Source organism: Syngnathoides biaculeatus, chromosome 3 (assembly GCF_019802595.1).
Source record: "Syngnathoides biaculeatus isolate LvHL_M chromosome 3, ASM1980259v1, whole genome shotgun sequence".
Taxonomy (NCBI): Eukaryota; Metazoa; Chordata; class Actinopteri; order Syngnathiformes; family Syngnathidae; genus Syngnathoides; species Syngnathoides biaculeatus.
Genome location: NC_084642.1, coordinates 35,737,275 through 35,753,433, shown reverse-complemented (window position 1 = coordinate 35,753,433; position 16,159 = coordinate 35,737,275). Strand labels below are relative to the sequence as shown.

The following is a 16,159-nucleotide window of genomic DNA, read 5'->3' as shown; positions in this document are numbered from 1 at the left end:
CGTGCCTGTCTGGGTTTTCTCCGGGCACTCCGGTTTCCTCCCACATCCCAAAAACATGCAACATTAATTGGACACTCTAAATTCCCACTAGGTGTGATTGTGAGTGTGGCTGTTTATCTCGATGTGCCCTGTGATTGGCTGGCAACCAGTTCCGGGTGTACCCTGCCTCCTGTCCGTTGACAGCTGGGATAGGCTCCAGCTTTCCCCGTGACCCTCGTGAGGATAAGCAGCAAAACAAAATGGATGAATGGACGGAAGTAATGGAGCATCTGGATTGTACATGTGTCCCAAAAATAGTTTGCAGTTAAACAGGCGTTGACAACTCTGTTAGTTCCAGAATTGGCTGCTGTTGTTTACTCATGCTGTGGCACAATAAGCATTGACTGGAAAATGTTTTCTTTCCATGTCACAGACATACAATATATTCAGTCTTGCAGTCCCAACGTCATAGCCATGTTTAATGAGGCAACATTTTCAGGCCATGGAATGAAGTGGCAGCCATAACGGAGTGATCTATTGTTACTTAGAGCTCATCTATGTTAAGACAGATCAGCATGTCAGCGGTGTCAATTTTAATTTTACAACACACATCTCCGGGGTCTGTAACATTCTATTTTTGGTACAGTAACAGGTTTTTTTTTTTTTTGCCATAAACCTCCCCCATCTAATTAAAGGATCTGGAAATAGGAAGCACACTAATTCTTTCCATCTCATGAAAGAAACCCACCTCGACTCGCCATTTTTCATTCATTTCATTATAACAAAGTACAGCAGCGTGGTAAGTTTTGGTACAATTTTAGACTTTTCAAACATTTTCAAGCTTTTTTTTCATCAATTTACCTCCACTGGGCGATGAAAATGAACTAGAAAACGATAAATTTGTACTATACTGTAATATGTATCCATATGGCCACAAAAAAAGCGCTTCAATACAACAACCAGTCAGCTGGAATGGACGATTTGTCTGGTAAGTCGAGGTTTCACTGGACTGAAATATTTGATAAGAGCTGTGTCCTGAAAATACCCATGACCTCTAACACTTCTCTTCTGTCTGCAGGACATGTTACCCATGGCAGGAGATCCCACTCAGGGAACAGCCAACTATAACATTGAGGACTTTGCTGACCTTGGCATGTTTCCACCGTTCTCCGAGTAATCCCAGCATCTCCTGTCATTTTTCCTTTGCAAGGGAAGAACTGGACTGATTTTGTTTGCATTAATAATCTCATGTGGTGTCTCATTTGCAAACATGTCTGGACCACGAGCTCACAAGTAATGTGCAGGACATTGAATGTCAGGATGCACACATCAAGCTAGCATACTAACATACAGTCCACTTATGTTTTGATTTACCGGTTTGCAGTATATATCTGTGAATGCAAATGAAGTCTGCTGAGACAAGTAATACAAAGCATCGGTATAACCAGAGGAGGTCAGCTGTTTGATCTTAGCACATCTTTACTTTTAAGGCACATTTCAGTCCACAGATGTAGAAAATAATTTTTACCCCACTATTTATAGAAAAATATGCTGTTATACTCTCAGAATTGCTGGCCTTTACATCATCGGCTAATTGGACCCAATGCTGCAGTCTGTGTTGAGGATTAGGATTAATACAAAATTAATTGCATTTTAATTTATCAAATGCATCACAGGCACAGCATACTGATCGTGTGGCATAATAACGTATAAGATCAGAACAGTTATGCCTCGTTTATCACTCAGGTTACTTTGTAGACCACCCCTGCAATAACCAAAATTAGCAAAGTCACAAGTATTTGCACTATTTAGTGCTCTTGTAAAGTTTTGTGTACAGTATGTGCATGATACGTGCCCTAGCCCATTTGCAGTTCACCATTCGCGACCCACCATATGATCAGAATTTGCGCTCAAAGTTCTTTTTTTCTCTTAATGTACTGCATTTTAACATCCATAAGGTGTATTTTGAGATCTTAAATTCTCTCCTAAATAGTTGTGGTGCCTTACAACATCCCGTACCTTACATGCACACAGAGGTCCTACATCTGTAAAAGCACCCAATGAAGTTGAACACTTGTTACATTGTTGCATGTGCTACCACATGTTTTATTGTGTATGTAAGCTAACATTTGAGTTTGCTCACAAGGCAGTGAGGAACAATTTTATATATGTAAGCAAAAGTTTAGGTTAGGTGTAGACAGGTCATTACTCAAGATGTTGTTCACACTCGTGGTGTCACATCGAAACTAAAATTATCACACCACAGTAAGCAAATAATACAACAAATTAAAGAATCCCTGAAGAAATAATTGACACAAATTATGCATTTTAAACGCTATTTACATCCTCCAAGCATGCTTTGCGGCACGAAGGAGCTCCTTGGTGCCACAAAGCATGCTGGGAGTGCCGCAGGTTTTGTCCGGAAACTACCACTTTTATTTGTTTTATTATAACAACGCTAACAACATAACCAGTGTTTTCAAGTGTACTTCATTGGACAAGTCACACAATATTTATAGATATTGGAACTCATTTTGCACATAAGGCATGCTGTCCATTTTGGAGAAAATTTCAAGATTTTCAAATGCACCTTATAATCGCAAAAATATAGTACATAATATCATACCTAGGTATTTTAATACTGCATGTTATTCGCGGATTTACGTTTTTCGTGGGTTGGAAGGAATGTAACCTCCCCAAATAATGAGGGAACACTGTATTATTTTTGTTAGAAAATGGAAGCTAAATCAACTTAACATGGTGAAAACCCAGCATTCAGTGATAAAGGTATAACACTGTATAATAATCTAGCCATGGCCTGAAGAAAAAGGGGAGATGGAAAGCCGTTCAGAAGTTGAGAACACAAATTGAAGATGCTTGTGTAACGCCAGCAGCGGGAAGGAAGGGCTTCTTTGCTATGAGACGGACCCCAACCTCGAAACTTTGGTTCCTTCTCTCACTCATGCTACGGCAGTACATTTCCAGGATGTACAGTACGAATTATGTGACCATAAAATATGTAAGTCTGGCATTTCAATTTTAATTTCAGCACATTATATTGTATTGTATTACCATTATTATCCAGCCATCCATTTTCTTAACTGCGTATCCTCACGAGGGTCAAGAGGAGTGCTGGAGCCTATCCCAGCTGTCAACAGGCAGGAGGCAGGGTACACCCTAAACTGGTTGCCAGCCAATAGCAGGGCACATGGAGACAGACAACAATTGCGCTTTTACAATCACACCTAGGGGCAATTTTGAGTGTCCAATTAATGTTGCATGTTTTTGGAATGTGGGAGGAAACCGGAGTAACCTGGACGAAACATCACACAGGCAGGTCCAGGATTGACCCTGGGACCTCAGAACTGTGAGGCCAACGCTTTTCCAGCTGATCCACCGTGCTGCCCCCATTATTATTAAAGCAAAAGCATAATTCAACCTTTATCTTCCAACATCCATCCAGTGCTGGAGTGGATCACAGCTGACTCTGCAAAAGAGGCAGGGTACTCCCTTAAATGGTCACCAGTTACTCGCACACAAATACACATTCGCCCTCACATTCCTGATATTTACAATGAAATTGTAATTATCAATACAAGTGGTGGAACCATGGACGTTACAGTTCTGAGGACCTGGGTTCAAATCCCGGCCCAGCTGTGTGGGGTTTGCATGTTCTCCCCGTGCCTTCGTGGGTTTTGTCCGGAAACTACAGTTTTCACCCACATCCCAGAAACATGCGTTAATTGGAGACTCTAAGTTAGTGGTGTGAATGTGTGTGCGAATGGTTGCTTTTTCCTATGTGCACTGCGATTGGCTGGCGACCAGTTCTGGGTGTAGAACGAGAGAACAATCATCTTTATTCTCATGAACATGCATGTATGCACGTGAAATTTGTTCTCCGCATTTTACCCATCACCGTGAACACACAGTCACTTGTTAGCAGAACACACAGGAGGACGAGGGACCTGAGGCACCCGGGGAGGAGTTCGATCAGTGTCTTGCTCAAGAACACCACAGCCGTGAGTCCTGAGAATGGTCCAGTTGGGGTCTTGAACCTACGTCCCCCAGGGTGACTGATGATGGGCTCTCACTTGAAGATAGTTGAAATAGGCATCAGGGCCTCATTGACCCTAATGAGGATAAGCGGCACAAAAAACAGATGGATGGATTTAAATGTAAGTGTCAGCGCAGACAGTGTTTACACAAGCAAAGAAGACTTACAAGGCATTCACTGCACACCACTCATCAGTTGACTGGTATGAAGTCAGAAACAATTATACTAACTCTTACTGTTACTTATTCTTACGGTTACGCTTACTCTTCCATGTCCAATCCACTAAAAAGAAATGGTTTCAATTTGTTGCAGGACTTCAAAAGTATGAAAATTATTACATTACATTATTTTTTCATCAGATGGATATCTTTTCATAAAAAGCTTGTTTAGCTGTTCATAATGTGGGTATTCATATGTTAATAACTTAGTCATCTTTAATAAACTGATCTGTATGCACTAATCCCTTACTCCTTGCGGGAGTTACATTCCTGTCCACCCTTCTGTTTTCATAGCATTTGCGGGATGTAGATTTTTTTAAAGGTCTTCAAACACATATTAGAGTAATGCCAACACATATTGAGAGTGAGACCAATGAATAACAACAGAGTAACAACTGTAATAATACTTAGACACAACAACAAGAAATCTACAATACAGCTGGACTCGAAAGCATGGACTGTAATAAAGCAGTGAAATACTGTGGGAATTGGGGATCGAGAGTTTTCTCACTTTAGGGGTTGTATTGTGTAAATTACACACTTATGGTCCAATAGGTCAAATAAGGCTAAGGATGAGCTTTACAGTGCCGTGAAAAACAATTCTCCCCCTCTCAGACTTCTGTTTATTTTTTTTCCATCACACACTAACTTTATTTAGTCAAATCAATTTTAATATCACTCAGGAACAACCCAAGGAATTAAAAAATGCAGTTTTTAAACAAACAATAATTGAATTTATTAAGGCACAAAAAATCCAAAACTTTCTGACCCTCTGTGGAAAAAAGCAATTATCCCCCGTTAAATTACAAAATCACTGTGACTCACCATAAATTTGGGAAAGGTGTCTTCAATTTCAATTTCTTCCTCTGTGAAAAAGTATTTGCCCCATTAACCGAATAACGGGTTATGCCATCCTTGGTAGCAATAACTGAAATCAAGCATTTGTGAGAATTGGTGATGAGTCTTTCACGTCACTCTGCAGGAATTTTTTCACACTCTTCTTTGCAAAATTTTTCAACTCCACCATATTGGAGTTTTGTTGTCGTTCTAGCTCAAACCCATTTCAGGTCACACCACAGCATCTCAGTTGCATTGCAATCCAGACTTTGACTCGGCTATTGCAAAACCTTCATTTTTTTTTTTTTTTCCTGAGTGAGAGTCAGAGGTAGACTTGCTGGTTGTGTTTCAGATTGTTGTCCTGCATGATCAAAGAGAGCTTGTGTTCTTGGTTTACAAAATATAAAGCAGAAAATTATCAATCTCCTCCGGTTATTGGGATGACATGTATTATAGAGTGAGACAAAGAGTGGTTAACACGATATATTGTTAAAAAGAAAAAAGTACACCTTCATCTGCCTCATGGAGCCCCTGGCACACCATCACCGGCTCTTGTCAGAGAGCAGCAGGAGCAATGGTGCTCATCTCATCACCTCATCAACCTTACTTTGTAAAGTTCAGCATTGTGTAATGATGTCCATAACTCCAGTAAAACAAAACAAAAAAAATGTTATAGAGGGATTCTGTGATTTTTAAGAGGAAAACATGGAATGGCAGGCAGTTACTATGCTAAGGCATAAAGTGCACGTCATAACTGCTAATCTCACCAGCCTGCTTTAAAAGGGAAAACCGCAATACTGTCTAAGCAATTGCAGTGTTTAGTTGTGTACTTGGTGTTGTTCATCTTTCACTACTTGACTTACATAACTTCATAATCTTTTGGAAGTGTTAAGACGTATTCTTACTTTGTAGTGAGGGAGCTTTTACATGATCGATTGTATGATGTGGCTGACAGACAGATGGAAGAACATACACACACATATTTTTGCTTCAGCTCCCGGCCCAATACTTTTTGTAAATAATGTGATTTTTATGTCTGGGTGTTATTTTCACACTGCTAATTGTTTTATGTGTTTAATGTGCATTCTTAATAATGTGTGCAGTGCAAGTACATATTTAACTATTGGTATTTAGTTAGGTTGTTGGTTGTACATTGACTTCTACACCTGTATAAACTGTGTAAATGTGTCCTATTATTTTTGTGTAACACCGTGAATTGTGACAATAAATTCTTATTGGTTATATGTCTTTACGTCACGGTTTAAATTGTATTATTTGGCACATTCTCACATTCTAATAACAGTTTATGTTTGAGGATGGAATAAGTCACCAAAACATTTCTACATATAAAGAATAATGTGAAGAAGGCTGTGCTTGTCTTTACTGGTCAAAGTATTTGTACACTTTGGTGGAAGTATCCCTTCGTCGAGCCATCACCTTATCGTGGTGGAGGGGTTTCTGTGGCCTGATGAGCCTAGGAGCTAAATTGTCTGGGGCTTCATGCCCCTGGTAGAGTCACCCATGGTAAACAGGTCCGAGGTGAGGGACCAAAGTACAAGTCCAAAACTGCGATGGGTGATGACAAAAATTGGATCTTGGTTTCCCTTGCCCGGGTCCCCCCTCTGATGACAACATAGATTGGATCTTATTACCCCCCGGCTCGGGGCCTGTATGTTGGAGTTTACCCCGGTGGATGAGAGGGTAGCCTCCCTCCGCCTGCAGGTAGGGGGACGGGTCTTGACTGTTGTTTGTACTTGTGTTTGCAAAAAACAGCAGTGCAGAGTACCCACCCTTTTTGAAGTCCTTAGAGGGAGTGCTGGAGAGCGGCCCCTTTGGCGACTCCATTATTCTGCTGAGGGACTTCAATGCCCACATGGGCAATGACAGTGAGACCTGGAAGGGCATGATTGGGAAGAACGGCCCCCCTGATCAGAACTCGAGTGGTGTTCTGTGACTGGACTTCTGTGCTCATCACGAATTGTCCATAACAAACACAATGTCCAGGCATAAGGGTGTTCACATGTCCACCTGGCACCAGGACACCCTAGGACGCAGTTCAATGATCGACTTTGTAGTCATGTCATTGGACTTGCGACCGCATGTCTTGGACAGTCGGGTGAAGAGAGAGGCGGAGCTGTCAACTGATCACCACCTGGTGATGAGTTGGCTCCGATGCTGGGGAAGATGCCAGTTCGACGCAACAGGCCCAAACGACACTGAGGAAGGAAATCCTCGTAAACTTAAAAAATGTTAACTTACAGTTTCAAGTGCCTCTGTTAAAATAAAGTTGTTTAGTCATCAGTGCACAAATCCAGGCTAATAAAGACATAGATAAGAGAATTTGACATCAATGAACTTGGCTGGCCTACACAATCCTAACCTCAACCCTATAGAACACTGAGATGACACTGTGAGCCAGGCCTACTCAGCCATCACCACAGTGTAACCACACAAATGCCCTTCTGGAAATATTGTTGTAAAATTCCAATGAACACACTCCTAAGTCTTGGGGAAAGCCTTTCCACAAGAGTTACATCCATCCAAACCCCCGCTCTCTTTCCTCCTTCTTCTACGTAGAGGGAGCTAACATATGTTATATGCTAACGCTTACCTAACCTTAAAACAAAAGTAGATTAAAATATATACACACATACGTATGTTCACTGTGTTTGTCTTTCTGAGACGTCCATAATGCTACGTGTGAATTTAGACTAATGTGCCCATTGTTCAAACCAGCAAAATCCGATAAGGCATTATGAGTAATAAGGGTATTACTTTTCTGACAATTTAATCTCACACACATCAACACAACACAAACACGATAAAATAGATAACACAAAATAGGCGTTCAAGAAAAGAGTAGTTGAGCCACAACAGCGAATATTCACAATGTTGAACGAGCGTTCCTAAACAAGCAAATGTTCGTCCCAGCGGCTATTCCAAGTTAGCGAAAGTTCCAGCCAGTCCAAAAACGAAAGGCAGCCGGCATCCGTGTAGTTAGTGTTCCAAGCAGCGCAGTTTCCAGGAGCAGCGGTGAGAAGAAGCCTCCTTGTCCATTTACCATACACACATAACAATAGCGAACATAAACACAGGGCGACAAGTTGTTGAATGGCACACGTTGAAGCATGGATGGGGACGTTTCAGACTGGCCGGAAGTTTACAAAATATACGAACATGCGTGTTAATCACAAGAAGACGTTTCAGCACCAGGAGCGCTCAGATCATCACACCTGTGCTCAGGACTGTGTAGCCAACGCTCTACAGCTGCACCACCATGCTGCCTTTTCCAGAATAGTTTAAGATGTAATTGTGGAGGGTGAACTAATTTCATATTAAATCCTATGGACTAATAATTGGGATGTCACTTAAAATAATATCTAATTCAAGGCAGGTGAGCGATTACTTTTGGCACGATAGTTAGAGATGATGATTCGCCCAGAGTCCCTAAAGGCTCTGGATGTTGTCCCAAACATCTGCAACATCACGTGGACATTGGCAACTTTGCCTTTGGATTAGCAGAATAGACTGTGGTCCCCCTTTTTAAGTGGGACAGGATGGTGTGTTCCAACTACAAGGGGCTCACACTCCTCAGGCTCCCCTGTAAGGTCTTCTCAGGGGATCTGGAGATGAGGGTCCACTGGGAAGTCAAATCTCAGATTCAGGACTAGTAATATGGTTTTCATCCTGGCCATGGAACAGTGAATAAGCTCTTCACACTCGGTAGGGTCATTGAGGGTGTGTGGGAGTTTGCCCAACCAGTGTATACGTTTTGTGGATTTGGAGAAGGCATTCAACTGTGTTCTTCGGGGAGCCCTGAGGGGGGTGCTTCGCAAGTATGGGGGACTGAGCACCGTGATATGGGCTATTTGGACCCTGTACGCCTGGTGTCAGTTTGGGTCGCAATTCCAGCAGTAAGTCGGAATCGTTTCCTGTGAGGGTTGGACACCGCCAAGGCTGCCCTTTGTCACCGATTCTGTTCATAAGTTTTATGGACAGAATTTCTAGGCACAGCTGAGGTGTAGAGAGTTTGGTTGCCTCGGTATTGCATCCCTTCTTTTTACAGATGATGTGGTTGTGTTGGCTCCATCAAGCCATGATCTCCAACTCTCACAGGAGTAGTTCCCAGCCAAGTGTGAAGCAGCTGGGATGAGAATCACACCTCCAAATCTGAGACCATTGTCCTGAGTCAGAAAAGGGTAGCGTGCCCTCACCAGGTCAGGGATGTGATCATGCCCCAAGTGGAGGAGTTCAAGTATCTTGGGGTCTTGTTCACGAGTGAGGGAAGAATGGAGCGGAGATCGACAGGCAGATTATTGCAGTGTCTGGAGTGATGCGGCCTTGTATCAGTCCGTTGTGTGAAAGTGAACCCCTTTATTTATCAGTCAATCTATGTTCATTCCCTCACCTATGATCACGAGCTGTGGGTAAAGACTGAGAGAGGGTCATAATCCATAATACAAGCGTCCAGAACAAGTTTTCTCCGCAGGGTGTCCGAGCTCTCCCCTAGAAATAGGCTGCGTGCAATCAGTTGATTGTGTCCCCCTGCTCCCGTTTACCCTCTCCATTGTGTCAACCAATCAGATAACCCCAGTTTCAGGTGTTCTTCATTGTCTCATCTGTTTGTATTTAGTTTGTTGCTTTCCTTCAGGTATCGGTCCATTGCCAATATCATTGTCTGTCTCTGCCATTCTTGCCTCTGTCATGTTTTCTTTCTGGTTTTAAGTTTTGTTCGTGTTTCTTTGCTAATTGGTCCCTTTTATTTATTTATTTATTTATTTATTTATTTGCCTTTCTTAGAAATTAAATATATTTAATAAAGACTCCTGCATTCCTGCCTTGCCTCCCTGCTTCCCTGCCCTTGGGTCACCCACATTTTTGCCTTGCCTTCCTCGCCCTAACCATAACACTGACATTTCCTAAAGTCTGCAGCATTAGTAATGGACAGCCAGCTAATAGATAAGAGAGAAATATTTCATTCTTGGTATGTGTTCATTGTATCCCCACATTACATTCCCCCATCCCACGCAATGTCACATTGGCATTGAGTGCAAATTCATGAGAATTTTTTGTTTGTTGTCCTGACATGTAAATAGCGAAATGTGCGTGCGTGTGCGCGTGTTTGAGAATAAGAGCAAAAGTGCTCAATTTGCATAAGCTACTGATGAGCTATGCAGTATGTATAGGATGTAATTATTCAACACAGACACACTTGGTTGGTGGAGCAGAGCAGCACGCTTATCTCCAGTCTCTGCGTCTCCAAACCAAATTTATAGTTCAAATGATCTCCTCAAAATGCTCTTACAAGCGCTTTCATACTGCAGAGAGGGGAAAAACACCAATCACTCTTTTAAAACGATGACTTCATTATTTTCTCAAACTTTTGCTCTCTATCCATATTCCCATCTGACATCATGCAGTGTACCTACAGAACTGTTACTCACCATATACAGCACATATTTCCTGACGTTCCAGTGCCTTTGTTGCAAAAAAATAGAGAACAGCATTGACATACTATGGTGTTTTACTAAAAGAGGTACGGGAAGGAAAACAAACAAGGAGAATGTGCAAATGCAAAAGGACAGTTCAGTATGTATATTTGTCTTAGTAGCCTAAAAGGATTGTTATCATCCTTAGCAGTGCAACTACTCACTTGCCCTACTTCTGTGCAAGCCCGACACGCAGCCTTTGCCAAAGCCGTGACCGGCGGACGTGGCACCTCAGCCGGTGTGGCTCATTTTCAAGCTACTTTAGGGCGTTGTTCATAGCCACTGCTGTCTGCAATGAACAACACCGTCGAGCCGGGGCACTTTACGGCGTTGTCGTCGCACGCGGCTGAGTACGCCATTGTCGCCAGCGTTCGTCAGACCCGCCGCCGCCCGCGAGCCCGACGTGCAGCCTTCGCTGGCAAAGCGACGCAGCAGCCTTCGCCGGCAAGCCCAATGCACACATCGACACATTCAACCTGCCTGTCATACGTACGCGGATCTTTTGTTACGTTATGAGACACCGATTACGTGGTCCGCCCCAAACTATTATTTTTTTTAGTAGCTGGATACACACCTACCTGTCATTTGGAACCCACGAAGCTCTCGTCCTCTGCACCCATACAATCAATTTTTCACGACGAACCGGGTCTCTTCCAAACTTATGAAGGGTAATCCATCCTCCTGTGTTTTCAAGCAATGTCCAGCATTTTGGCTAACACGAAGGAAAAATGAGCTACCTTCCGTAGGTAAAACTAATAGAAACAAACAAGTCCACTTGAGGGCAGTCCCGCCCTGTACGTCACTTCCTGCTTCTTCTCGAAAACAAATCCCTCGAGAGGATTTTCATGGCGGGAGTTACAAAAAGCTGTACACGTAAAAATCATGTTTTGTGGTGAAAAAACGTCTGGGTCCATGTCGGCTGCCCTTTTTTCATTGATAACATACTAAAAATCATGCATTTCATGACAGTGGCACTTTAAGAACTCTTGTCAAACATGAGAACGGATGTTGGAGCAAAGAAGAAGACAAACGTATCACTTTGAGCCGGATTTATTTTTCACGATGTCATTTTCCAAATGCGTTTGCCTCATCTGCCAGTGGAGTGAAATGTGTAGCTCAGCACCCTTCGACCAATGTACTCACTCTTGCCTCTGGACCATCTAAGTCTGCTCTCTCAAACCTTGTCTCCAAAACATTCAACTTTGGCTGTCCCTCTAATGAGCTCATTTCTAATCCTATCCAACCTGGTCACTCCAAGCGAGAACCTCAACATCTTCATCTCTGCACCTCCAGCTGTGCTTCCTGTTGTCACTTCAGAGCCACCGTCTCTAATCCGTACATCATGGCCGGCCCCACCACTGTTTTATAAACTTTGCCCTCATCCAAGTAGAGACTCTTCTGTCACATAACACACCTGGCACCTTCCATCAGTTGTTCTAACCTGCTTGGACCCGTTTCTTAATTTCCTTACCACACTCACCATTGCTCTGGATTGTTGACCCCAAGTATTTGTAATCGTCCACCCTTGTTATCTCTTCCTCCTAGAGCCTCACTCTTCCCCCTCCCCCCCCCTGTCATTCCACACATATATTCTGTTTTACTTTGGCTAATCTTTATTCCTCTCCTTTCCAGTGCATGCCTCCATCTTTCTAATTGTTCCTGCGCCTGCTCCCTGCTTTCACGGCATATGACAATATCATCTGCAAACATCTTGGTCCAAAGGGATTCCAGTCTAAACTCAACTGTCAGCCTATCCATTACCACCGCAAACAGGACGGGGCTCAGAACTGATCCCTGATGCAGTCCCACCTCTACATTAAATTCTTCTGTCACACCTACAGCACACCTCACCATTGTCCTGCTACCGTCATACATGTCCTGTACTATTCTGACATATTTCTTTATCACACCAGACTTACGCATGCAGTACCACAGTTCCTCTCTTGGTACTCTGTCATAGGCCTTCTCTAGATCCACAAAGACACAATGTAACTCCTTCTGACTTTCTCTGTACTTTTCAATTAGTATCATCAAGGCAAATAATGCATCCATGGTACTCTTTCTCGGCATGAAACCATACTGTTGCTCGTAGATAATTACTTCTGTCACTTCCCATCTGTGTTCATCTGTCTGGCCAACTTGTAAAGATCCTTTTCTCCTTCTTTCATGTCCAACTTGGTGTACATGTCATCATATGCCTCTTGTTTAGCCTTCACCACCTCTATCTTTGCCCTATGTCGCATGTCAATGTATTCCTTTTGCCTCTCCTCAGTCCCCTCAGTGTCCCACTTTTTCTTTCTGTATTTTCCTGTATTTTGGGATTCCACCACCAAGTCTCTTTCTTCCCTTTCCTACCAGAAGACACACCAAGTACTCTCCTGCCTGTCTCTCTGATCACCTTGGCTGTAGTTGTCTAGTCTTCCGGGAGCTCCAGCTGTCCATCGAGAGCCTGTCTCACCTCGTTCTGAAAGGCCGCACAACATGCTTCCTTTCTCAGCTTCGACCACACGGTTCTCTGCTCTACCTTTGTCTTCTTAATCTTCCTACCCACCACCAGACTCATCCTACACACCACCATCCTATGCTGTCGAGCTACACTCTCCCCTACAATTCCCTTTCAGACAGTAACCTCCTTCAGATTACATCGTCTGCACAAAATATAATCCACCTGCATGCTTTTATCTCCGCTCTTGTAGGTAACTGTATGTTCCCGCCTCTTCTGGAATAAAGTGTTCACTACAGCCATTTCCATACTTTTTGCAAAGTCCACCACCATCTGATCCTAAAGTTCCTTTCCTGGATGCCGTACTTACCCATCACTTCTCCATCGCCCCTGTTTCCTTCACCAACACGTCCATTGAAATCTGCACCAATCACAACTCTCTCTCTCTCTCCTCTCTCTCTCTCTCTCTCTCTCTCTCTCTCTCTCTCTCTCTCTCTCTCTTTGGGATGCTCAGGATAACTTCATCTAGTTCGTTCCAGAATTTCTCTTTCACCTCTCGGTCACATCCTACCAGTGGGGCATAGCGGCCAGTTAGATTATATATAACACCCTCAATTTCAAATTTCAGCCTCATCACTTGATCTGATATTCTTTTCACCTCCAAGACATTCTTAGCCAGCTCGTCCTTTAAAATAACCTCTACTCCCATTTCTCTTCCCATCTACTCCATGGTAAAAAAAATTTAAACCCTGATCCTAAACCTCTACCCTTACTACCTTTCCACTTGGATGCAGAATATATCAACGTTTCTCCTAATCATGTCAACCAACTCCTGAGCTTTTCCTGTCAGAGTTTACACATTCAAAGTCCCTACACTCAGTTGTTAGGCTCTTTGCATTCCTCTTCTTCTTCTGCCGATGAATCCGGTTTCCTCCTCTTCTTTGTCTTCGACCCACAGTAGCTGAATTTCCACCGACGCCAGCAGGTTAGCGGGGCCGGAGGCGGGCATTATTAACCCGGGCCACAACCGATCTGGTATGGGATTATTTAGATGAACGCTCAAATTTGATGGGCAAAGTTTTACCCCAAATGCCCTTCCTGAAGCAATCCTCTGCATTTATCCGGGCTTGGGACCAGCCTACAGAATCCACTGGTTTGTGCCCCTGTAGGGCACCATTTTCCCCCATAGGGCTGCATGGTCTATAGAAGGGGTGCTCAATGCATCGATTGGTCGGCAGTTGAGGTCGATCGCAATGGCATGCTGAGAGGGGGAAAAAAAAAGACATCAGCTGTATTTTTCTGACCTTCAGCTAATTGCACATGTACAAAAAACGACACAGTACAGGAAAACACGCCCTATTTTAAGCCCTCGCTTAAGAAATCTCATCAAACATGAGTGGATGGTGAAGTAAAGAAGAGAAAAACGTATCACTTTCATACAGAAGGCGGACTTTTTTTTACGATGTCATTTTCAAAGTGCGTTTGCCTCATCTACCAGTGTAGTCAAATGTGTGGCGGCATTTTCGAACTGTTCATGGAAAATACGACACCGACATTCCGCCGAAAAGCAAGGTGAGAATGAGAAAGGTGAACGAACAAAAATCCCAATTGCCCGCACAGCAGCCACTTTTCACACAACATAGTTCAACATCGAAAGCCGCCACCGAAGCATCATTCCGGGTTCGTCACATCCTCGTTAATAACAAGAAGTCCTTCCAAGATGGAGAGATGGTAAAAGAGGCATAGCTGACTTGATGTTCCGATCTTTTATAAATAAGGCGGAAATATTATCTTCAATAAAATCTCTGGAGCTGTAAAAGTGTACAGTTACACAGCACTGTGAAGCCATGCCTGATGTGTGGAAGAACATCAGAGATTATGAGTATTTCTCATAGCAGTTGGACGAATCCACTGACGTGAGTGACACAGTCCAGGTCTGCATTCATAGTTAGATAGATAGATAGATAGATGGAATGATATAGGTATATTGGAATAAAATGTCAGAATTATCGTATTACCAATCATTGTTTGCATGACGTGCATACATAGTCACACGATCTCTCCAGCAATCCATTCATCCGTCCATTTTCTTAGCCACTTATCCTCACAAGCTGGGATAGGCTTCTGCACGCCCACAACCCTCTGGGGTTCAAATGTCGGCCCTGCCTGTGTGGACTTTGCATGTTTTCCCCATGCCTATATGTGTTTTTTCCAGGCATTCTGGTTTCCTCCCACATCCCAAAAACGGATTAATTGAAGACTCTAAATTGCCCCTAGGTGGGATTGTGAGTGCGACTGTTGTCTGTCTTCATGTGCCCTGCAATTGTCTGCCAACCAGTTCAGGGTGTACCCCGCCCACTGACCGATGACAGCTGGGATTGGCTCCAGCACTCCCATGACCCTCGTGAAGATAAGTGGCCAGAAAATAGATGGATGGATAGTTTTGATGCCAAAAAGTCCAGGAGAATAGTCTGTTCAACTATTGCAACAGAAAAATATTTTAGCATGACACAACAGCACTGGGATGACCTCGCGTGACTCTTTTAACTAACTTTTGTTTTTATCTTTATGATAGGGAGTATTGTAGCCTGTGGTGTTTTACGACTATCTTAGTTGTGGTTATAAAGTTTTAAAGATCGTTCTTCACTTTAATAATAGCCAACTATGCACCACTTCCCTCATAGAAACACGCAAGCACATGGATTCAACTTGAAATCTCAGTTAGTTGTTGCAAAAAGCTGATTGACTCATCCTACTGACCGTAAGGCAGTTCCTATGACATGGCCTGGGGATGACATGATGTGACCCTTAAAGTGCCAGTTTTATTGTTCATTTGGTTGGTGCTAAATCAAAACTCGTATCCATGAATAAAAAGAGTACAACTTGATACCAAGTAGAAGATTACTGCAGACAACAGTGTTGAGTTTTTCTAGTGTATTTACTGAAACAGATAACGTGTTCCAAATTCAGCGGGGATAGGCTTGAGTTTGTCCAAAACTCAGGTGCCCATGTGAAAGTCAAATCTTGTCCTCCTGTTTTATTTCCCCCGTTCTGAAGTACCTTAATTTTTCTCCAGTTTCCATAACTTGTTTCAGGCATAAGTCACATCCATTCAAACCAGCCCCTCGGTCACCTTGTT

General features: G+C 43.0%; 1 protein-coding gene across 9 annotated transcripts in view; it reads left to right on the top strand.

Annotated features, from left to right (window-relative positions):
- arnt2 (aryl-hydrocarbon receptor nuclear translocator 2) overlaps positions 1-6,340 on the top strand; it is a 127,587-nt gene extending 121,247 nt beyond the window's left edge. For all 9 annotated transcript variants that reach the window (XM_061815604.1, XM_061815601.1, XM_061815605.1 and 6 more), the window contains one exon: positions 1,058-6,340. In XM_061815604.1, coding sequence (XP_061671588.1) covers positions 1,058-1,156 — 99 coding nt within the window. In that variant the 3' untranslated portion in view covers positions 1,157-6,340. The remainder of the gene's footprint in view (positions 1-1,057) is intronic.
- Positions 6,341-16,159: the final 9,819 nt, after the last annotated feature.